The sequence below is a fragment of the Stenella coeruleoalba genome (genome assembly GCF_951394435.1).
Source record: "Stenella coeruleoalba genome assembly, chromosome: 4".
Lineage (NCBI taxonomy): Eukaryota > Metazoa > Chordata > Mammalia > Artiodactyla > Delphinidae > Stenella > Stenella coeruleoalba.
Window position 1 is genome coordinate 34731798 of NC_137149.1, and position 24957 is coordinate 34756754.

The 24957-nt window shown below is 36.3% G+C and overlaps 1 protein-coding gene across 1 annotated transcript; it reads left to right on the plus strand.

The window, feature by feature from the left end:
- The first annotated feature begins 659 nt into the window (after positions 1-659).
- CXXC4 (CXXC finger protein 4) lies at positions 660-23865 on the plus strand. Its single transcript, XM_079920139.1, has 2 exons — positions 660-1967; positions 19876-23865. Exons 1-2 carry the CDS (start codon positions 891-893, stop codon positions 19918-19920), a joined length of 1122 nt encoding a protein of 373 aa, XP_079776265.1. The 5' UTR covers positions 660-890; the 3' UTR covers positions 19921-23865.
- The last annotated feature ends 1092 nt before the right edge of the window (positions 23866-24957 follow it).

Below are 24957 nucleotides of genomic sequence, written 5' to 3' on the forward strand. Positions count from 1 at the left end.
AAGGACACTGTGGCAGCTGGTAGTTCTTTTCTCCCTGCCTCTTTAGTTCAGATTGTATGTGGGCAGTCTCTTAGCTCTCAGTTGTATTGTGTTTGCTTACAGTTTATACTCGGATGTATTGCAGACTTTCTCAGTACTTCATTTGCTAATTTCCTGTTCATTTTCCTCATAGGGCCATAGCAGTTTTCTACTTTAGAGCATTTGCATGCCCAGGCAGCACTTGTTCATACATTTCAAAATGTTTAAATGCCCTCTTCTTATAGGTAGTATCGCCCTCCCACCCCTGATTTGCATGTCTTTAAGCACTCCAATTGCCCTTTTCCCTCGGCATTTGTCACCCCTGTCTTTCCTCTTTCCCTGGGTATCCTGGCTATTAATACATTTTCTCAGGAGGGTTATAAGAATAGGGGGGAGGAGCCGTGGTGTGCTGTGGGGAGGGAGAGAGCGGGCCTGGGAGCGTGGGGGAAGGATGGGAATGGGGGGGGGGTCACGTCTTGATGATTGTTATGCAAACGACCTGACGAAGAATGTGGGAGCTTTCAGCGTCTGCGGTGGGGTGGTGAGGGAGGCTGTTTATTTATTTGTCCATCTTTTTCCTCGTGCTGCTTGTTGGAATGACTTTCTTTATTTTAGTTGTAACAGTTGGAGGATAATGCAAAGGAAGACGCTGCCTGGGAATTCACCGTCTGTGGAAATGCGCCCCAGAGAGGAATAAAGCAGTCCTCACCTTGCTCTCCCCACCCGGACCCACTTTCCCCTCCCGCCTCGGCCCCCACCCCGGCACCACCATCACCCCCTTCCCTCCCCCCCACCTTCCCCCCTTTCCCACCCAGGTGTCGGACCAGACGGTCCCCACTTCCACCCTGCACCCCTTCTTCCCCCCCTGTACCATGAACACCAATGTCTGCGTGGAGCCCGGGCCGAGCCCGGAGGCCCCGGGCTTGCCCAAGGAAAGCCACCTGCCCGAGGGGGCCCTGAACAGCCTTGTGGATTACAACTCGGAGATGGAGCGCTACCGCTCCTTTGCCACCTCCTTCTACAAGACCAACGGGGGCGCCTTCCCGCAGGCGGCCAAGATCGCGCGCATCACCACCCCCATCTTCCCCAGCAGCGCCGCCGCCGCCGCGGCCGCCGCGCGCATCGGCATGTCCCCCTGGAACTGCGACAACGCGGCCACCGCCGCCGCCGCCACCGCCATGCTCTGGGGCAGTGGCGGGGGCGGCGGAGGCGGAGGCGGCGGCGGCGGGGGCGGCGGCGGGGGCGGCGGGGGCAGCAGGAAATCCTCCTCCGCCGCCGCCTCCTCCTCCGCCGCCTCCTCGGCGATCCTCCCCACCGGCGGTGGCGGCGGCGGCGGTGGTGGCGGCGGCGGCGGCGGCGGCGGCGGCGGTGGCGGCGGCGGCGGCAGCAGGACCAGCATGCACCACCGAAACGACTCCCAGAGGCTGGGGAAAGCTGGCTGCCCGCCAGAGCCGTCGTTGCAAATGGCAAATACTAATTTCCTCTCCACCTTATCCCCCGAACACTGCAGACCTTTGGCGGGGGAATGCATGAACAAGCTCAAATGCGGCGCTGCTGAAGCAGAGATAATGAATCTCCCCGAGCGCGTGGGGACTTTTTCCGCTATCCCGGCTTTAGGGGGCATCTCATTACCTCCAGGGGTCATCGTCATGACAGCCCTTCACTCCCCCGCAGCAGCCTCAGCAGCCGTCACAGACAGTGCGTTTCAAATTGCCAATCTGGCAGACTGCCCGCAGAATCATTCCTCCTCCTCTTCGTCCTCCTCGGGGGGAGCTGGCGGAGCCAACCCGGCCAAGAAGAAGAGGAAAAGGTGTGGGGTCTGCGTGCCCTGCAAGAGGCTCATCAACTGTGGCGTCTGCAGCAGTTGCAGGAACCGCAAAACGGGACACCAGATCTGCAAATTTAGAAAATGTGAAGAGCTAAAGAAAAAACCTGGCACTTCGCTAGAGGTCAGAGGAGATGATTTCTTGTTTCCCAGTCTCCCCCCCTCCCTCCTCCCTCCCCTGTCCTCTCCCCTTCAGGGCTTCGTGTCTGGCTTCAAGATGCAGTACCCCTTTCCTGAAGCTTCATTCAGGTTGTAAGATACAGTTGTAGGTGGTTTGCGGAGGTCATGGCCTCTCCGCCACCCTCCCCAGCTGCACTTCGCCTGGAACCGCCCTCCATATGGGGAGGGCGCCCCTCCTTTTTAGCTCCGGGAGGAAAACTAATGTAATTGGTTTGAAAAATCAGAAGTTTCACATTCAATATGGTCAGAAATTTCCCTTGGTGGTTCAAAATGACCCCTCCCCCCTTATTATTTTTAAAAGCATCTCTGCCCAAAGGGTGGGACACATCACATTCTATATACTTTTATTGGGCGAGACTTATTAGTGGCCCAGTTGTAAAAGTGAGGACACAGTTTGTGGCACACAAGCCTACATTCCCATTAACACACACACACACACACACACACACACACACACACACAGAGTAATCATTGAAACGGAAATACATTAATTCAAAAGGGGATTTTCTACCCTCTTCTAGGATAATTTTTCTCCTTACCATGACAAAATGTTTGTTTCCTCATTTTATTTTCTGCATACTTGGTATTTTTCCGGAAAGTGGATATAGTATAGAAAGCTGAACACCATTTGCAGTTTTTAAGGAGAGATGACTTAGAATAGATACAATTTGTAGCAGGTGATGGTAATTTTATTTAAGACTGTCTTACATAGCTTAGAAACAAATGATTCCTAAAACTCAGTTATAAAAAATATAAATTTGGGGTTCTGCATTTAGCAGATTAACCATTTTGTAGTCACAAAATTGTTCTATACACCAAGCACTGTTTTGTTGGACACCCTATTTGGTCAATAATAGTTTCTTTTTCCTATATGCCCTTAAAACAGACAACGTACAGATTATCACTAAATTACTTGTTAAATTAGGCTTTTAATTATGTTAAATACAAAGATTGATGTGTTTGGTGGAAATTTCGTATGGTGACCTGATCAAAACAAAAGGGGAAAAAATGGAAAATCAGAGGTAAATGGGTTTGGTGGTATATTTAGTAAAGAAATATGAACAGGTAATCATATTTAGCCTCTTGATATAATTTACAGAGTAGATGGCTAAGTGTTCATATATAGGTGGTGGATGTAGCATTAGGGAATATTCAATGGGCTGGATTGTAGGCTGAGAGCGGTTCTCACAAGTTATCATCAGAGGGAAATCTGCACATTCTTTTAAAAAATTGTGAACGTGGCTTAAAGGAGTTTTCTCCAAGAAGGACTGGTCTTTAAAAGGAGAAGGGAAAAGCGTTAAAGATCTTTGCATGTTTGAACACAAGTAAGATACAGTTTGGTTTTTTTAAGTTGTATTAATATAAGTCAAAGCAAATAGCACTTTGGAATTCCCTCAAAATCAATTTATATTGATATCATTATTGATTATGATCAATTCCATCAAAATATTGCATTGATTCCTCTTTATAAAAGAACCCATCTCTGTTGAAAGTTTGACTTTACTCCAGGGTGGTTTATTACATTTCCTTTGGCAACTCTGCTTACGCAAAGATAACAGCAATTATAAAGGCGTAGGTCCATGTGTTTTCTTAGGTGGCAGAAACTAGTTTTTAGCTTTGAATGATCTTCTCTGGATTAATATAACTTCTCTAGGTCTCTAAGGCCCATAGGCAGTTAAAATTCAGTTCATACTAAAGCCTCCTGTTATTGCCCAGTTGATAGCACTACATAGCTTTTTTTTTTTTTTTCTCTCAAACTATAGTATCTAGGATTATAAAATCTAGAATTATAGATTTGGTGTTGCTAAGTGGCCTTCAACTTTTGCTAGACTCATGCACTGCCTTCATCCCAATTTAGGGTATGTAGTAGATAGGACCACTGAATAATTCTCATTTATTTAGTAAGTAACCTCTCTGAACGAGTTTAATGTGAGTACCAAGAGGTTTTCTGCACAAGTTTCTATGCTGATTTATTAGTCTAAACAAATTTCATAAGTTTCCTTTTTTCTTCCTTTTGATAGTTTTCCCACAAACTTATCATGATCCTTAAGTTTCTTAGGCTTTTTGATCACAAAATTCCATAGTATTACTTTTTCTTCTCTTTTAAAATTCTGTTGATCTTCAGAAACTGGGGTGTGGATGGGAGGGGAAACACATTTCTCTCTTTGTAGAGCTCTCTGAAGATGTTCTCCTAGCTATACACCCCTTCCTACCAGAGAATTGTTCTTGGTTCAAAGCTAAGATTCTTAATGGAATGCAGTTTGGCAGAAAGAAAGAAAAAGTTTTGTTTTTTAAAAAATTTTAATTGGCTAACATTCTAACTAGGTCATTTTAAAGCGTCAAAGGCAGCATGATTGCCTCAAGCACATGTGTAACCACACAGTTATGGTTGTAGGAAACCAGCTGGATGCATGTCAGAGTGACAGGATTTACATGACTGAACCAAAGCTGGAGCAGTGGTTGTGGGATGGTGAAAAGTACCCCTGCTGACCTGCTTCCCTCTCTAATTTGGTTTCTGTAACTTATCATCATCTGTGGAGATGTTTTAGATGTCAGGTAGACTCCCTGGCTAAGGATAGTGATTTGGGGATTCATTATGGATATCACCTGTGGATTTCAGGTGTAAGTTCAGTAGCGAATATTTGTTGACTTTAAATTATGGACACCAATTAATATCTGGATCATAGTCATCACTACTATTCTTATTTATCACTTCAAGCCCCATGTGCTCTTCTTTCCCTTTGACTTATTCTCATGCCAATTACTGGAGGCGTAATCAGATTCTCAGGGTAAGTAAACTGAAATTAAGACAGATTCACATAGATGTGTTGGGATTCTTGCCCACATTTTTTAAAGCCTCCCCTCTGGCATTCCTTTTAAAACTGCTTTACTTATTTCCACGTTTTCCTGCTTAGCCTCATGTTAAGAGCATCTTAATTCCTTAAAAATATATTAATAAAATCACCCCTTTATAGTATTCCATATGATAACAATGCACATAAAACAAACTTAGTTTTCCTATGATACTGTGCACTGTATAGTTGCATATAAGACTATTCATTTAGTCAATTACTCTACTAAAAAAATGATCACTGGTTATTCAAAGCAGTCATTACAAATTCTGTATGCCCCTGTGCAACAAAACTTATCTTAAAAACTTGTATCCTCAATGATCAATATTAAGTTCCCATATATTTTAAGAAATGTGATTACATAGTATGATAATACATTATATGACAGGCCTTTGTCTCACACAAAGGTAATCTCATACAAAGGGAATCCTGTAGTTTTTATATTCACAGCAGTTACATTTCTGATACTAAGATCTAACTTTTTTTAAATCTCCCAACCTGATATGACTCAAGGGAGAAAATTGTCCCGTGGGTAACCCCAGCCTCGTAGTCCCTGAACATTGTTCAGGTGACATGATTGATCTCTGTGGGACAGCATTAGAGACCACACAGATCTGGTTTCTCTCCCATTAGCTGATTTATGGAATTACATTAGTAAGCAGTGCCTCGGGAGACTTCCCTGCCCCCGCTCTTGGCTCTCTGCTGAGCGTACACACCGCTGCCACCCAGGCTTTCTCTGAGCTAGAGGCAGGAGTTGGAAGAACATTCGAGTGAAGAGACTGAGAAACTGGAAAGTCAGGAAAAAGGATAATCTCATCTTCTTTCTTTTCTCTCTTTTAAAAATTTATCTGCTGAATGAACGGGCCCCAAATAATTTTCCGCAAGTTAGGTTGAGGTCCTAAGAGGTCTCGTGGAAAGCATCCAGATATTGCCCCACTCTTGGTAACTGGATTTCGAAGAGTGTTCTAAGGGAGGAGGGACACATTTCCTATATACGACGTTAAGTTCTAAGAGCTTCAACCACACAAATGGCAATTGTAAAATTCTGGACAGAGCATTGTCTGCGATTTTTGCAGGAAGGTGGCACCTGCTTCCCCACCCTTTCATTTGTAGACCACACATGAAATAGGTGTGTCACTCAAACTCAGACTCTGTATGGTTAAATAACGAAACCGGTCAACAATTGAACATGTCATATAAGATTTGGAAGTTTGTGACAAAAAAAACCTACAGGTAAAATACAAATGTTTCGTATCTTAAACTGCAACATACAACAGTTTGTCATTTTATATCATAGTTCAAAAATGGGTTTTCAGTTTCAAGAATCAAAAACATCCCAGTATAAAAATACACATTTTTGTTTTAATCAAAAGGAAAGAGGAAACTTTTCAAGAAATTCAAACCAAATGATAGTAGATTAACACTAGAATGTAATATAGAAATAACATAGGGAAAAGAGTCTGAATTTCATAAATGCTAAGGAAAAAAGCTCAGAAAAGTTCAGCTTTGACTAAAGGCAGAAAGTAGATTTGTTGCCAAGACATCAAAGTGTAATGCAAGTCCAGTGAGATTCTTTCCATCACTAGATTTAATACAAGTTAGTCAAAGTTGTTTTTAAAAGAACCACACATTTTAAAATAATTCCTAAATGAAAATCATACCCCTTCTCATCCAAACATCATGCAAATTCTAACCAATCTTTTGGATGGCAATTAGGAATAGTAGAATAAAAGCAATTAAAAGCATTTGTAAATTATCCTATAAGAATGTTTGTTTGAAGTTCAGCCATCATTAAACAAAATAAAAATAAACAATCAAAAAGCCAGTAACAACAAACTTTAGACTTTAATCATATAAAAGTATTTGGATATTTTAAGTGAGAATGGAAAGTATATCTAGTGATGAAGGAAAGAAAAGTTACTTGATTTTTAAACTTTTTAATGAATTGATTACTGAAGCATTGCTGCATATTTTGGTTAGTTTTAGTCAACTGTTCTCCTGGGTGAATAATTAAGAATTTTGCGCAGTGCAGACTTACAGATTGACAAATACAGGACAATTTAGTAAAATAGTCTGTAAGACTAAAAACTTAAGGTGTTTAAAACGACATGGGCATTTCATCCATATTTGTTCTAGAGTACAAGGTTGGAGACTGAAGAACTATGTCAGGGTGATCCTGGAGACACTGGTAGAATATTCCCTCTGGATATAAACGTAAACCAAAAAACTACTGGAGTGTTCCCCAGGAACAGGTTGAAGTGTATCTTAAAAAAAAACTCATCTGAAGTAGTTGGTGCTCTTAGAACTTACTGTTCAATCTCAATTGGTCAGATTGAATATGTAGTTTACTTTTACCAGAAAACAATTCACTTTTTAATTTTGCTTTGGAAAATTGTAACAAAATGTCCTACTATCCAATAAGTTTCACAAGCCTGGATATGCTTCAGTCTCTTACATTTATTTTTATTCATATTTTACAAATATTAAAAATGAGCTCATTCATCATATAAAAATATCTACTTAAATTAGTAGGTTAAATTCAAGATTTATTGAAAGGCCCATGTAAATATGCAAGTTGGAGAAAGGACTACTTCTCTTTCAGTTTTCCTCTTTATTTTAGTTTATTTTTTATTTTTCTATATTTTTATTTTTTTGCGGTACGTGGGCCTCTCACTGTTGTGGCCTCTCCCGTTGCGGAGCACAGGCTCCGGACGCACAGGCTCAGCGGCCATGGCTCACGGGCCCAGCCGCTCCGCGGCATGTGGGATCTTCCCGGACCAGGGCATGAACCCGTGTTCCCTGCATCGGCAGGCGGACTCTCAACCACTGTGCCACCAGGGAAGCCCTTCCTCTTATTTTTGGATTAGTTTTTTAAAAGCAAAAATGAGCCCAAAATAATGGTAAAATCTTTCATCTTTATAAGTGTGATTTTTCAGTCACCAGTTAGAACGTCAGATGATCTTGGCTGGGGAAGTAGAGCACTCTAGATAATATCATTTTTTTTTTTTTTTTTTTAACAAAAACCTGTTTTCAAGACAATACTTTCTTTGGTGGGATCAGTGTAAATTTTGAGGATTTTGTGCATGCATAATTGTATTCCTTCATTTGTGCCGCAATGCTTCTGCTCATTCTTAACATACTTTTTCATCTAGCATTTATGCTATTATCCTTAGTAGTTTCAAAATATTGAGGGAGGGACACACAGGTGGTTTTATCCTTCAGTCATATCTTGTTCCATCACATGCAAACACCTGTCCTGAAATTGAATTATTCTGCAGGGTAATCGAAAAGTCTCCCTCTATTCAGCATCACATGTTTTCTGTTGTTTATTGAGTTATGTTGCAGCATACTTCAGATGCGACAGACATTTAATAATGTTGAAGACTTAGCTCTGCAGGGGCTAAAAGGATCCCAGCAGGCTTGTTAACTTCTACTCTAAAACATTATGAGAAATATTTTTTTCTCTGTGAAACTCCAAGGCTTTCTCTTAATTTATTTCAAGAACATAAGAATCCATAGCCAGGTATGAGAGCGAACCTGTGAAATTTTTTTGTTTTTCTATTTTTTTGATCTTTAACCTATCGATATCACGTTACATTTCTTACTCAGAAGACAGTGGCAAAGCAAACAACTGCTTTTCCAAAGAACTAATAGCTAAAGATGCATTTCTTTGGCTGATATAAAACCAAATATAAATTATATTTAGAAAACATAAACTACTAGTTTCTTGGCTTTTCACTTATTTTATAATTAAAAATAATATTTGGGCCCTTGTGGCTACATTTAGGTGATAGATTGTGGGAAGAGCCACTAGTTTCAAGTAACTTACCAGTTGAACAATATTAGCTCCATCAGCATTACTTCTCTGAACTTTATTTCCTCAACTGTGAAACGGACATAGTAATACCAACCTTCACTACAACTTTTAATATTGTGTGTAGGTTCATGTTCTTTGTATACTGAAAGATGCTATACGATTTCTCGTTCCTAATTTAAAGTCATCAATAAAAAGTAGAGGAGAAGACAATTACATTTACAGATAATTCAGTATACCAACAAGTTACTTATAGTTATCAGAAATTAAAGCCCATGTAGACTATTTTGTGGCTTTGAGTTTTCTGAATATTTGTCTTAATCATCCAGTTCACCAAAGATCTGGCATGATTTCACTTGGAAAGAGATAAACCTGATAAACAAATCCTCCTTCCTCACCAAAGGCACACCACTACCATAAATTTCTGTATCTTTTAGTAGATTTTGTGTGTGTGTGTGTGCATTTCAACTCAATACCTTTTTTTTGGCTACTATTTCCTTTATTTGGACAGACACAGGAGTTGTTCTAAATGTGCATTTGTGAGTTTAAGAAAATCATTGTAAGAAATGGTTAAATGCTTGTCACAGATTCTGGTTGGAGAACATATTTACAAACACTGGAAAATTGTAGAGTTACTCTTGTTTTCGAAGATGGGGTGTGTGTGTGTGTGAGTGAGTGTGTAGGAAGTTAAACAGGTAGATACACATTTTGAGATTAAAAAGTGAAGTGACTATGCAGAGCTTTTTCTTTTTAATAAGAAGAGAGTATTTATGAAATGAAGAACGTTAGTGAGCAATAATAGAAAATGCTGTTGGTTTTCTGGGAGAAAATAGTGATAAGCCCTAAAAGATTTGGAATACTAACCAAGAAAGCTTTAAAAATGAAGGAGAAAGAGATATTCAAGCCAGGGTGCAATGCAGTATCTAGAAGAAGTTCTGTCAGGATAGGGTATGGAAGTCTGCTTTGCTGACTATAACTGCTGAAGCAGTTATAGAAGTTTTGCAGAGAATGGAAACAATAAAGGGGGGAGATAATGTTTTCATGCTTGACTCAATACATTTGGTTAGGGAGTCAGAGCTGAGTCTAAAGTTCAGTGGAGTGGCCGCTGAATTAGAGACAAGGAAAAACAGATTGTGTTTTAGCTGATGTTATTATGTTTACTTATGCCTTTGAAACATTTGGTAGAATAACTCCCGAGTGTAACTGAATACTTCCAAGATGGGTGGAAGATGGGATTCCATTTAGGTGTCATATTCATCTAAACTCATGTTTCAGAGGACGTTCTGGAGCAAGTGAAGAAAAGTGTCAAACTATGGGGGAAACTGTGGTGAAAGTGCTGCTTCTTGCTCAAGGACTTAAAAAAAACCTCTGGATGATTGATAGTATCAAAAGGATAGAGATCAAGTAGGATGAGAGAAGAAAGGGATAAATGTTTATAGAGCAGGAAGAGTCATGGGCATTTCTGTGTATTTCAGCAAATCTGGCAAATTCTGGAGAAGATGTATTTTCTTTAAAACTTTACAGAGTGAAAAGAGATGAAATAAATTTTTAAAAGAATAATAGACTATATAGATTTAATTGGAAATGATGATTATGAGTGATGGTGAATCAGTGGCAGAAAAATAACTGTGCTGGGCAAAGACTTCTCTATGGGAAATGTTTGTAGGTTAAATGAGATCAGGGATGGTTTTAATGGAGTCGAGAATAAGGAAAAGAGATAAAATTCTCAGTTGTATGTAGATGAATGCAAAGTGAGATGTGGCATCTTCTCAGAAACACTCAGTGTGCTCTGTCAGTCATGAAAAACAAAATAGAGAACACTAGCCTTTAAAATGCCAAAGGATATACATATTGGTTCTTCTATGTAAGGCTGCTATCCATAGAGTTAAATGCGTTATGAAGTGGAGTGGTTTTGGATTTTCCTCATGTGATGCTTTTCACATGTACATGTTATTTGTATGGTGTGAAGCTGTGTTTTGCAAACTGCAGGTGACAACACATTAGTGGTCCATGAAAACCAATGTGTTGGCTTATCGCCAGGATTTTGAGAACATAGAATAGAACGGAATGGAGCAGAAAATATACGTGTATCACATGTAGTGAGAGTACATATTGTTAAACTTTTGTTTCGGTTATGTATGTACACATAAATGTATGTGTATGCATGTACTAGGCTGCTATGTAGAATGTATTTCCAACTGTTGATTGCAGTCAAAAAAGCTTGAAAAACACTAGTTTAGTGACAGCCACAACACTATTGAACAAATCTGTAGTGAGGAAAGAAATTACATTTGTAAATGGAACAATGTTACCAAGATAAAGAGTAAAATGTAAATGTGTTTCTATAAGCAGTGTGTCTTTACTTCTCCTAGGCAGGTCTGTACCTAGAAGGTATATTCATGAATTCATGGTATATGCTAAACACATGGTAAACCCTTGATCAATTCAATTCAACATATCTTTAGGTAGGAACTGTTATTTTCTGAGATTTGTAGTAAGTGCTGTGGATACATACACACATCTTCACTTAAGGAACTCAAACTTTTCCTTATTCCTAACTGCCTTTTTAAAATACCTATGTCATTCCCTAATTCTACATCTTAATCTTTCATCCAAGATAATTAGCTCCCTACTTACATTCTTAATTCTCAGCCCCCCAAAATGGACGCATTTCAAGTGATATAATTGTAACTTTAGAAAACTCTGAAAGCAATCTCACACCTATTTAAAAGCCTTGGGATTCCTTAATTCATCCTTGGCCTAGTTGTTCCCAGATCTAGATAAGAAACACATACTGCTATCTGTGATTTCTGCTTGGCTACCTCATGTGGTTATGTTGTGTAGTATTAAGTTTTCTATTAGTACTCCAGAATTTTTCAAGGAATAAGAAAAGAAAAAGGAATTCTTGCCTTGAACATACTGAGAATCTACAGTGTGACTTGTTATATCAAGCATATTTTACAGAGTACTGGAAACCCTTGTATGACCTGAATAAGAGAAAGAGCTATATTGAAAGAAAGAAATAAAGGAAGGAAGAAAAGAAGAAAGGGAGGGAGGGAGAGAGGGAAGACAGGCAGACTGTAGTGTTATAGATTAAAGAGAAATGAGAAAGGAGCATGTTGGCAGAAAGGATTGTCATGTTCAAGGTCATCTTTTTGAGTCTGGTTTAGATAAGAAATTAGTAGAAATGGTTAATGCCTCAAATTTTATTTGAAAGATGCCATGAGTCTGGGTTTAGATTCACTAGAACCACTCAGCATTTTTTCTTTTCATTTACCATAGTGGATAAAATAGTTTCATGTAAACTAACTAGATTTTTTTTCCTCCTAATTTCTCTTTAAGAGTAATTTGCTCAAGTCTGTAATTAGAAACATAGAAATGCCAAGATGGGAAAACTGATGCTAAAAATTGATGATGGTGTTTAGGGAGATAGAGGCCATCAGCATCTATAAACAACTAACTGTTCAAAAATATCAGTGTAATTTTTAAGGGGTTATACAGAGAATTTCCTGGAAAATACAGAATTGCACATATAGAAAAGAGTCCAGAAAAATGATGAAAAGAATATTAATCACTACAGCTTATAAATCCTGTGCCTGAAAAAGGTTAGGCTTATTAATTTACTCTACTAGTTAGTTAACTATGCGATTGTGACTCTGTTTGCATGAAGATGGAGTACATGATACACATAGAAAAAGAAGTAGTACATGGAAATTCCCTGAGGAGAAATTTGACTCTTAAATTAAGGACTTGCTCTAGAACAAGATATGGTGATACCATGTTAATGCAGACTGCTTCACAGTGTATGCCCTCTTAATGAGGGAGATTAACCAAAATACATTTCTAAAGAGCCAAGTAACATGTAATAACTTGATTAAATTAAAATTGTTGACTATATACCTTTTAATTTTATTATTTAAACAGAAAATTAAGGGAAGAAACCAAGAAGTCAGCATGACTGTGAATTTAAACATTCAGTGTAATGGCAATTGCGGTTATTAAAAAGTTTTTTTTTTTAAAGAAATACTCCAAGCAACATGTGATTCTCAGAAGTATAGTTTTAATCAAGTACATTATTTTGCTGATAATATCTAATGACTGTGAAATGTTTGGAATTTTCTCTAAGTTCCTCCAAGCAATTAATGGACATAAAACATGCTTTGGTTTCTAGGCTGGGTCTATCTCAGTGGTTGGCTTTTTGTCATAGAAGATACTGAACCAAATGAAGTTCAGTGACCACATTCAAAATATTATAGAACTTAGCCCAAGAGGAATTTTCTATTAAACTTATTTTCACTTTTTATGTAATATAGAAAAAAATGAATATTTCTCAAACTCCCACATCTCTAATAATCAAAAAGAAGCACCATAATTTGAATTTCTTATAGAGATTAGGTGTAACTATTGTATTTTATTTGAACAGAAGTTAGAGGCTGTCCAAATCACGGCTTTGATGGTTTTAAAAATCACCTCAAAAAAAAAAAAAAACCTCAAGTTTTTTAACTGACCTCCCATTTCTTCACATTTTATGTGAATATTTCTTCTCTTCAATAAAAGGTGACAGTTCACTGTCTGCTTTAAAAAAATAACCAAAATTTAAAAAAATTGTCCAACAACTTGGTCATGAAAAGAATGCTGGTGGTGTTTTCAATAGCTAATTAGCAATGATCTCACCTAAAGGTATTGTTGTAGTCAACAGGAATCAGTAGAGTGACTTTGAGGGGAGATAGAATTATTTAACTTGTGTCTGCCATATATATATATATATATATATATATATGAATTCATACATTCATATATATGTATGTCTATTCAGATTCATTATCATATAACCATATATTTTTTCATAAAGATTTAAACATATTGGCATATATAAATAAAATTAACTCTAGATATTTTAATCATTCTTGACAGTATTGATTTTATTAACCTGATTTTTGCTTTTTTAATATCAATTTTACTTTTACTTTCCTTTCACACTTCCTCTTATACATAGGTTAAAAATAATATATAAAATATTTTTTCAAAAGCATCTTTTAAATTTATGGATTGTTGAAAATTTTTTCTCTTTCTGCTTATCCTGGTACCATCCCTATTATAGTTTATTTTTATAAATCCAGGACTATTTTAATCACTAAACTACCCATGTGTAACACAATAAATTTGCTTATTGTTGGAAGGATGTGGTTTGAAGTGTTTTTACCAAAAGCAATTGAAATATAATCCTATATAGCATTAATCAAGACACTTGCCTAAATCAAGTAGTTACATTAAATACTGAGGCCAAAAGTGGGTGCCTTTTTTGGCCACTTCTGGACCAGTGGGAATTTTGGTGTCAACCTGTTACTTCTCTTCCTACCAACCCACTCCTTCCCCATATACACACACACCCACCTTTGGACAGTTGTTTTCCGTACTGGCTCTACCACCATATTGACTTGATTTAGCACCTTTCCAACATAGTATATAATCTCATCTTTCCATTTACAAAAGTTAGCTAAGTTTAAAGTCATGCCATCACAGTGGTGATGGGGAGGGTGGTGGTATTCTCATAGGAGGGGGGAAGAGGAAGAGCCCTCATATTTGCAAGGCAGAAGAAGTAGCAGGAGCAATAGCCCACAGGGAATCAATCCTAATGAAAGAGCCATCTCTAGTTCCACCATTAATCAGAGAAATCCTGGCCCCAAATGTCAGTTTGGAAACCAGAAAAGTGGAATGCTCCTTATAATCATATTTAAGACCTCCAAAAATGTGGGTCATAAAAGTTATGCAGTTACTTATTTGGTGCTTTCTCCCTTTTAAAGAGGGGTCTAATATTCCCATTAGTGGTATTTGATAGGTGTTTTTAGTTTACATCTGGATCATGGCCAAAATAAGGTGTGAGTATACCAAAGACTTGTACAGTTATATGATGAATGAATCTGAATTATGAGAAAAATTAATCTGGTAGACAGCACATATATGATACATGTAAATTACAACAGGACAGAATGAGAAAGTAAGTTAGGTGTACTTTGAAAAGGGGAAACAGTGTATACTTATATTAATCCATATATTTTAAAATATTGGAATTGTTAAAATATGAAGTTATTTTTTATTATAATAACAGTAAATTATTGGGCTGTGAGTTTATCATTTATCATAAATTAATTGTTCTCTCAAACTTACTGAACTATGCTATACCTGTGCTTGCTAATAATTCTACTATAGTTATTGGATTATGGTTTTTAAAATATACTATTTGTAAATAGGATATAGAAAAATATTTTTGCCTAAAACATCTTGGGGAGTCTCTAACATTTACTAGGTATAATTTTAGACCATAACTACTGATCATCCAAATTTGTAATAATGTACATGTGTGTGTGTCTTCACATTCACAATATTGTACAGTATATGTAATACAATTTTCCATTTCTCCAATTAGGTTTTGAAATTTTGTTGGTACAAAAATTAAGAACCTATATAACTTGATATTTTAGCATTTTTTGTGAATCAAATCAGAAAAAAAGTAGTTTTTTTTTTAACCATGAGGAATCCTTTTCCTTTTGTTCAGCCACAATACCCCAAAGTTTGAAAGTTTCATATGAAGCCAAAACAAATATAATCAAATGTCTAAAGGCAAACAATGATTCCTGCTATTCTTTTTTTGTCATATTTATTCATGTACTTCCTGTTGCAGAATTTCAGTGATTCATTAAGGTTTTCAAGTTCTAGTGCAAAGAGGTAAATCAAATGCGGTGAGGGGTTCCAATTTCAAGGACTTAGATGCTCAGAAGTCTAAGAAACTTATAGTGGAGCTTCTCACAGTGAAAACAAAAGTTTTTATTTGAAATATATGTATTACAAAAGAGTTTATAAGAAGCTGTATTGGCTAACTACAATTCGAAATTGCTTTGCTTTTGGTTGGAAAAAGCATACTTCCCATAATTATATGGGGATCGGAAAATGATTGGTGTTTATGTTTCTTTAATTAATAATAAATGGGGAAACAGGAAATTATTTTTTGATTAATCTAAGAATAATGGTACCCCAAAATACTGACTTCAGCTTGGGAAGTATTGTATTAGAGCCATCCTGTTTCACAGTAGAATTCTGAAGGCCTATGTGAATCACTGAGACTTTTGGATTAGAAACTACATGAATAAATATTGGAAAGATATAGTTAACTTTAGTTACAGAATTTGCTAATGTCTTAATTATTATCTCAATTTGTAACTTTTATGCATTCTGAAGTGAATTTCAGCATCGAGTTGTCTTTTATTTGCTCTTTAAAAACTCATGTCCAGCTTTATTAAAAATGATTAGTTTTGTTTGGTGTCCTGAATACTGCAACATTTTACATATTGTATCTAGCTAGACGTGAATAGCCAATCCCATATAAATTCATATGTAGGAAAGTATAGATACCCAATTTCAGTTTTTAGGAGATGAGTTTTTATTAGGCTTGACATATTTTAAACAAGAGTATGTAGGTGCATGCCCGACCTAAAGATACCACAGTTCACATGACTGCCTACCAAGCACCAAAAGAGAAAGTTATGCTCAAATTCTTAAGGTAGCGGATTTGGGGATGTTTACTGATTTTAGGTCATTTAATTATTTTTTCATTGCTGATTTAATGAAAATCAAGCTGAAATACATTTCTGCCAGAGACATATTGATAATTTTTGTATTCATTTTTTAAAGAAGTAAATGTAAAACGTACTTAGATTTGGATTATATAATTATTTTATTCAATAATTTGCCCTTTAAAGTTATTTAGGAGGAAAACAGAAGGCATTCCTTTAAACTTGAAGGTCATTCTGGGTCTGGCTCTTGTAGGGGTGAATTCCCTGGAACACCATGCTTTACAGCAGTACCAGGAGAACTGGGGGCTGCAGGTTTCTCCCCAGGCCTCCTGGGAGCGAGGCTGCTGTTTGCCAGTGTTTGCACCAGTGTGAGCGGTGAAGACTGCCTTAAACAATGCTGATCAACTCAATTCTATTCTTTACCTCCCCACCCCCTTCTCTTCCTGGGGAATCTGGCTTCCCTGTCACTCAGGATAACGATTTCCTGCAAGCATCACTGAGATCCAGAAAGTCACTGTAATCTCATCAAGAATGTGATTCCCCAGCTGGGACTCTTGAATTTATATAACCTGAAAGTAGCTGGTTAGGGTGCTTAATCCACCACATTGGTGTGGTGAAGCCCCCCAACCATTTAAAATAGAAGGCCTCTTACAAAGACGACCTCATTAGAGAAGATATGTCCCCAAATTAGGACAGACTTAATTAGAAGCCATAATTTAACCCAATGGTTTACATATGAAAACAGTGTTGCTACCCCCATTCTGGCTTAAAAGAATCAATCCAGGCCTTAAGGAAATTTCCAGTGAGCCCAGTGAAAATTGGGCAGGAGATTGGATATACATCTGTTTTGTGTGGCCTGTGGGATGCTGAAGCGTTTTGTTTCTTTTTTTAACCCTGGAATAAAACTTAGAGAATCCTCACTTCAAGTTTCTGGTGAATGCCTTGAAGATTTGTTCCAATTAATGCACCAGTGATTTTCCTAAATCTTCTCACATATTTTAGGTGATTTTCCAACTAATCATTTTTAGGGTTCAACCTCAAAGATCTTAATATAAGGGAGAAATAATTTTTAATAGGTGCATCCCTGCTTACCTTCTCCCTTTCCCTGTAGCAATAAATTGTCTGTATCCTTATTTTTGGAGATACATACTGGTCTCAAAATTGTATACATACTAATATGTACACATCACAGTGCAATTTTGTGACAGGTCATGACAGTAAAGAAAACTAGCTCTCTGCTTTTCTCATATCGGCATTATCTAATTACTATTTAGTGCTAACAAGCATTGAGAAGCGATTATCTTTTTCCTCACAACAATGACCTTTGATCTCGGGTGGCATTTTATAAAGCTTGCTTTTCCTAAATATTGCAGATGAAATTGAGTGGCGGAAAGGGGCACAGGAAGAGCCAAGAATTGGAAGAGAGATTTAAAAATGAAACTAAGACATAAGGAGTTCATCTCATTTAAAAAATGTGCTCCATATATTTCTTCTGTTTATCTTCATAAACATATATGTTTATCAGGATACAAGATATATAAGTATATACTTACAGTCTTATTTCCAGTTGGCATCTGAGAGTAAGTTGGCATCTCTTTGTCACATACTGTACACATAAATGTGAAGATATATGCACATGTTTATTTTTCATGTGTGATTCTGCAATGCATGGATATGCTTAGATCTAACTTATCTTGTTAAAAATGACTACATTTATATAAGTATGCATACTTATATAAAATTTATTCTTAGTTGGCATCAAGCAGCAAGTTAGCATCTGGTGTAAACTAAGTTTTCATTTACTGCTTATATATATATGTGTGTGTGTAAAGCACGAATATTAAGATGAATGAATATATTTTCTTATTATTTCATACAGTACTTTTAATAATGATTAAATAAGTGTAATGAGCATATATAATTATATATATCATTTAAAAGTTACTTTTTTAGAAGTAGTAAAGGGGTTTTTCTCACCAACCAAGTCAAATGATGGGGATCCAGGTATGCGTAGTGAACTGGCGAGAAGAAGACAGATTAACCCATGAGGAGTAGGGAGTACAATATTAGTAAGTACTATTTTTATGGGAATAATGGAACTTTTTGTTTGTGATTTTAGAAAATATTCACAAGTTTTAATATTTTTTGTATACCTATATGTAAATTTGAATTAGACAGCGTTAGTTTGTTCTTAACACATTCATTGTGAAATATATCATGTTGACTATGAGCACAGTTTTTTTAAACTTCTATTTAAAGAGATAAGCCAAAATGGTTATTTTATTCATTTAAATTTCATTTGACCTCTCAATTAACACAGTTTTATTTTTAGATGACATTGCTACAGTAGGACGGTGTCAACCAAATAAGTCATATATGAGAAAGTAAATAAAAGCTAACCTCAATTATTAAAGAGTGTTTGTAGTAGAATTTTTCATGTATTTCCTGAAAATTCAAGTGCTGTTAACACTGTCTTAAGATGTGTTTACAAGGGATGTGTGTGTGTGTGTGTGTGTGTGTGTGTGTGTGTTCTTTTATACCTACTCAGTATTTTGGTAATATTCAACATCCCAATTTACATACTTACTAATCTATAGCAGCTGTTTTATAGGCTACACAGGCCTGTTGGACAGGTCTAAGGAAGAAAATCAACTTCTTTTTGCCCTCCAGGAAAATTTACTCTTAGCTTGTTTTTCCTCATGTATCATCAATATGTACTCATGTGATTCTGTTTTATAAAGAAGAGTATGGCATGATGAATGACTGTAACGTTAATATATAAAGGAAAATTTGATAGCTTAACTACTGTTTATCCAACGAAAAACCCCACAGTAACTGTAAGCTTCTCGTTAAAAGGATTGCTCAGACATTTAGTGCTGGCTTATTACTCCTTTGGAAAACTATAGTATTTTTCTGGTGCAAAAGGATCATTATGCTCCACTGAGTATCATTGGTTAGTTACAAGTTTGTCTCATATGTATGACATTAATTTGTTGCAAATGCAGACATTTTAAAATAGTGGTATATTTTGTCCGTATAATTCTCATTCCATTATATGTAGGAATGTTTAGCATTAGTAGTTATTAAATATAGACGTAATATTGATGTTATGTTTGTTGTCCTGTCGTAAAAGAAATTCTCCAGAATAAATAAATTACTTCACTGAATTCTGAACATCAGCCTTACATAGGCTGCATATGTATGTAGCAGATACAGATTTTAAGTATGCTTGCTGGCTCTAGCAAGCGTACTTAAAATGCAGCCTATGTAAGGCTGATGTAAGTATATACTGTATCTGGTCTTCCTACTATTGGCTAATAGTTTGAACCTCCCCCTTTCTTCTGATTGCCATCCATGTTCTAGGCTGTGTGTCCTATATTTTTTAGACCAATATGTTTTAATCATTATATTTAGTAAATTATCATTAAATTCAATATTCTAATTTTTGTAATATTCTAAGATTAAACATTTGTTTTTTATTAAATGTTGAAATATACAAGTCATTATGTTGTGTATAGCTGACCGAAAATATTACTGAAGTGTAAAGGAGAAAAATCTAATTTTATATTGACATAGAAAGAAAGCTTAACTTGTTTTCTTGCTCTTTTTTTATAGAGAACACCTGTTCCCAGCGCTGAAGCATTCCGATGGTTCTTTTAAAGCAGTAGTGTATCTTATTTTCAAGGCATTTGGAAGTGAAAGGCAAACTAAATGTCTTGTTTTAAGAAACTGCTTAGTCCACCACTGAAGAAAATATCCAGATATTATTTTCATTTTATGTATAGGGGTTTCTTCAAAAAAAAAAAAAGGAAAAGAAAAGAAAAAAGACATATAAAAATAATCTGGGAGCTTGGGGAATTGGCCAGTCTATTTACTTTCAATACCCTGATTCTTTCTTTGATGTAATTTAGCTATCCTAGTGAAGTTGTTGTCTATTTTGAAAGTGGCTGTAAAAAATAAGTTTGGGTAAGCCCCTGCTGTAAAATCATGTATCTTTGCAAAGTACATATCTATACTTCATTTTCAAATATATGTGTTTCAGTACTGTAAACTGTACAGATAGCAGCTTGTATTTTGTGTGTTTAGACACAAGGAGACAATCATCTCTGAGCATCTATGGAGATTAACAGTTTGTACACAACAGTCTGGTTCTGCGAGTTAAATCTGGAGCAATAAATTTTAGCTTTAAATATTTTTTGCCAGTTGTTTCTAGGAGCAGCAACAGCAGTGGCATGTTTTGCCATGCATCTTTCCGTAGAGACTTGATGCCAAGTTTTATGAGACTAAAAGATGATGATGCATCCAGCAATTACCTTCAGTTGTATTGTTCTAAGAGGGGAAGATGTTAGGAAAGTTTCAATTAATCTTTTGAGCACTATATTAGAGTAGTGGTTATGCACTTGCATTGCTTACAAACGAGCTGTACAGAAGGGTATACCTCCCAAATCCTTAGTGTAGTTGACTTGTCTCGGGTGGCACTGTAAGGCGGAGTACTCAGAGTAGTTGGAACATGCAGAATCAGTTGTATAATTTTTTTTTCTTTAAACTGTTTTCTAGGATACAGGATAAAGTATCATATCTTAGGGGAGAAATTTATGACTGACTTTATTTTTCCCCAGCCCAACATGGGTGGTATGTATTTTTTTGTTTGTCTGTTTTTTGCTCTTTTTCTTTTTTGGTAGAAAAAAAATAAACACTTAATAAAATGTACCCAAATGTTTAAATTCCATGTATGATATTAAAAGGGTAGTTTTGTTTTAAAATTTGAATACGTAAAGGCCTCCTGCATGAGGCATGGCTAGGTACATTTTTAAATTCAAAAGAATGAGATACATTCATGAAAGTGAGGCTGTTAAATCGCTTTTTATCTCCCTTTCTCACAGCCTCCTGGTTGCAGTGGTGGCCTTCCCCTAGGCCCTCAGTGGAATGTTCCATTGCTTCCATTCCCATTTTTGTCACTGGATGCTTTCATTCCTGAGAAGGCAGGACCACAGTCTGTGGAATTCCATAAATGCAAACAGCCCCTAAACAAAAGGAGCTAATGCTTCATAGGACCCGTGCTACCTTTTCAGGTAGTGTTTGGTTTTCTTCTGGCAGTCAGGGTTCTTAAGGCTGTCCCATTAGGACAAATGTTTGAGATGACATGATCCCTAAGAGTTTTCTTCCTTTCTTTCTTTCTTTTTTTTTTTTGTTTTTTCTTCTGCCAGATTAGAAAGACTATTTTCAGCTTCAGGAATAAAACAGAGTTTAGCAAAAACACATGGAGTATCCAAGTTGCCATGTTACTGTAACTTTTGTCCTCTAGTCACTAGCCACCTATTGTAGCCCGTGACATCCATAAGCCTGCTGAAAAGTTAGCAACGTGGATCATGTGAAGAAAAATAACTTGAGAAGAGAAAGGGTGATGAAAAGGACTGTAAAGTTTTAGAAAAACTAACAGATGAATAATTTTAAAAGGCTAGTTGTAGTTTTGAATGGGAAATAATACGGACAGAGGAGATTTTTTTAAACTCAGAAAGAGCACTTCATCGTTGGGTGTGGAGAAGGCACTTACAAACACCAGTGTGAAAAACAATGTGACTTAACTTGCCTAGGGTCTGAATGCAAGGTCTACAGTTACTGTCAAGTAGCCTTGCTGAAGAAAATTCATTATGTATTACACTTATCCATGTTTAGAGAAGAGAATTATCACAAATTCAAACGTGATGTATATTAATTTTGAGATAGCTTTCTACTTGATGTATATTCCTTTGAAGGTTCTAGTTGGAATTTCTATATCTGCTGTGGGACCAATGAGAGCTGTATGAGTTCTTTCTTGTTCCATTTTTTATTTTATTTGACTTTTTTTTTAACCAATTTGCTAATGAATTACAAGTAAGTGGAAACTTACTTTCACATTTGAATGGTAAGGTTGCCTGGCTTTTTGGAAAATGATGATGGTTATTACAGAATTGAAACAAACTTTTATTCAGGCTGCATTAGGCATACGGTAACATATAAAGATCTCATAGCAATGTACTGTGAGTCTAAAATACATGCTAGTATTGCATGTCTGATGTGTTTTTGTTTGTTTTCTTAAAGAATTAATGAATCTGTATATTGTAAAATGTGATGTTTTTACATGTCAATTCAATTTTTTAATGAAAGAAAATCTGTTGAGTATTGATATGGAGAAGTGCAGCTTTTCCTGAATTCTCTTATGTGTTTTTATTCTTGACATTGTTCTTTTTTAAACCGCCCATTTTTTTATGCTTTTGGTTAAACTGTATTTATATAATGTAGGGTGCATATATGGTTCTCTTTGGTGATGTTGAAAGATATTACTCTTCCAGCCTCCCCTCAGTTATCTCCCCTGTAAGTCAATGTATCGAGAACTTGTAAAGCATATCATTACAGCCCTGAGGGATTGAAAGATTTACATTTTTCGTGATTCTAAAATACCAATGAAATGTAACTTTTAAAAGTTCCTCACTGTATGTTTCATATTCAGTATCAAGAAAATTCAGAAGATAGCAATCAGATGTAGATCTGATTAAAAATTACATCTTACAAATTACATATCAGATAAGCCAAATAAAAAAACTATGTACGAGAGGTCTATCTGTGTACACAGGAGTCTTGCCTTCTCTAGGTGTAGATGAGGAGATGCCATATTCTGTCAGGATTTGGGGAGACCATGGAAAGTATTTGGGGTGTTGGCATGTAGTACAGTGGACCCATTCCTTTGTCAGCTGTCACTCAGCACCCTAACATCACAAGAACATCAGAGTGCAAATCTTTCTCCTTCCAGGCCTTCAACCCAGAGTGGCTTTCTGATGGATTCTGCCTGTCTGTGCATAAGTAGAGGCATATTTACAAGTAGAAATGTGTCCATCCTTGGGAGAAAAAACAGTAATAGTCTTCCCCCAGGGTAAGAGTGTATAAAAATGCCTCCTGGTTGCTTAATTCCCAACACCCAACTTTCTTCTTCTAAATACATTTATAGGGAGCAAGAGATGGTAGGCTTCCTATGAATTAATATGAAGCGATCACTACAAGAAAGGAATATTCCCTTCCTTTCATTCAGAACCCCTGGCATGTAAGTTGTATAATTAATACTAAAGCAAATAAAGTCTTTAAGCTGGTAGTATCTGTAATCAAATAATGAAAAAAGGAAAGCAGTTAAATGAGCACACTATTCAGGGTCAAATATGTTCAGCAAAAAGCTGTAGTGGGTCTTTGATCATGGCTAGATTCACAGTGATATCAAACATTTGGTTCTCATGTACAGCTAAATGTTTCAGATTTTGTTTTTATTAAATTTGGCAGTTTCACACTGAGATCTGTATTCCTAGTGAATAAAAGACAGCTACTTTGTTAGGAGGGATTCCATTTTCACAACTGTGAGGAAGTCAGAGATATTTCAGGAACATGGGCCACAAAATGTACTCCTTTCACAGTGTTCTCCTATTCTGAACTGTGCAGTTATCTATTAAATTTTCTAATAGATATTTGTGTAAGGTGTATGTATGCTTGTGCAATTATTAAAAAAGCAGTTTTGGAAAACAGTGTATTTATTAAAGAAAATTACTTACGGGGCATGTACAAAACTGTAAAAAAAAAAAAAAAAAAAACTTAAAAAAAAAAACACATTCAATTTGCCCAGTAAAGTTGTTTTTGTGAAATTTCTGTGTTGTTGAATAAAGGACTTTAGTATTCAAAAGATCTCTTTTTCCATGAACAAATTTTTATTTGTGAGATTTTAAGTAATCGGCATATGATCCTGAGATCCTGAAAGTCTAATTTTTTTATGATAAAACCATTTTTAATTCTACACTTGCCCTTATGTCAGCAGAATGAATACTGTATATAAATTTTTCATAAAATATTCCAGTTTTGTTCATCTTTTTTCTTCATATATTTTGTCTTTCTTATATATTTTTTAAAAAGGAAAAAAGAACATGATGCTTTTCATATTTCTAAATGATATATTTTTGTTGAAAGCTTTAAAAAGTCCCCTTAACAGAAGAAGAAATGAACGTATCTAAACTTCTTTCCTTCCTTCTTCGTAAGCGTGCCAGGAGAAAGCATCCCATGAATTCCTTGTGCTGTGAATGAAAAGTCCTGGTGATAATACTTGAAAGCATTAAGATGCATGAAGAAATGTGCAACACTGGAATTCTATCTTCAGCCACTCCCAGAAATACTCTGAGTTACTTTTTTTATTGTGGAATATTGCGGTCCACCCATGCTGCTTATTAACACTTTTTTGATGCTTCATAAACTACAGGAAACGTAGAACACAGTATTATATCTTGGAAATCATTAATATGGTTGCAAACATGGAACATTAAACAATTGAAAGAGTTCGTGTTCACAGAAAAAAGACCACATTAGAAGATTTTTGTAAATTTTATAAATTTCAGGATGTGCTCTGTTAGAATAATATCACTAATATAAAATATCTTGGCCATGGCAACAGAATTGGATTACATAGTGTGAGAAAAATGAATTAAGAAACTTGAAACTTGAGAGTTTCTGGATACTCAGCAATTTTGCAGGTGAGTTGCTATGCTTCTTTGTTATATTTTGGTGTAAGCAACAATATGGCAAAAATATAAAACTGGATTTTCAAAGATAATACTTTCCTTACTTGACATCTTCAAGGACACAAATACTTGGAGGTTTATATGTAATGATAAGAGAATAATTCTTCAA

Bases quoted from the DNA above. Each gene is read 5' to 3' on its own strand.
- CXXC4 (XM_079920139.1), top strand. From the start codon at position 891: ATGAACACCAATGTCTGCGTGGAGCCCGGGCCGAGCCCGGAGGCCCCG. The intron at 1,968-19,875 runs GTCAGAGGAGAT...CTTTTTTTATAG, and splicing joins AACCTGGCACTTCGCTAGAG to AGAACACCTGTTCCCAGCGC.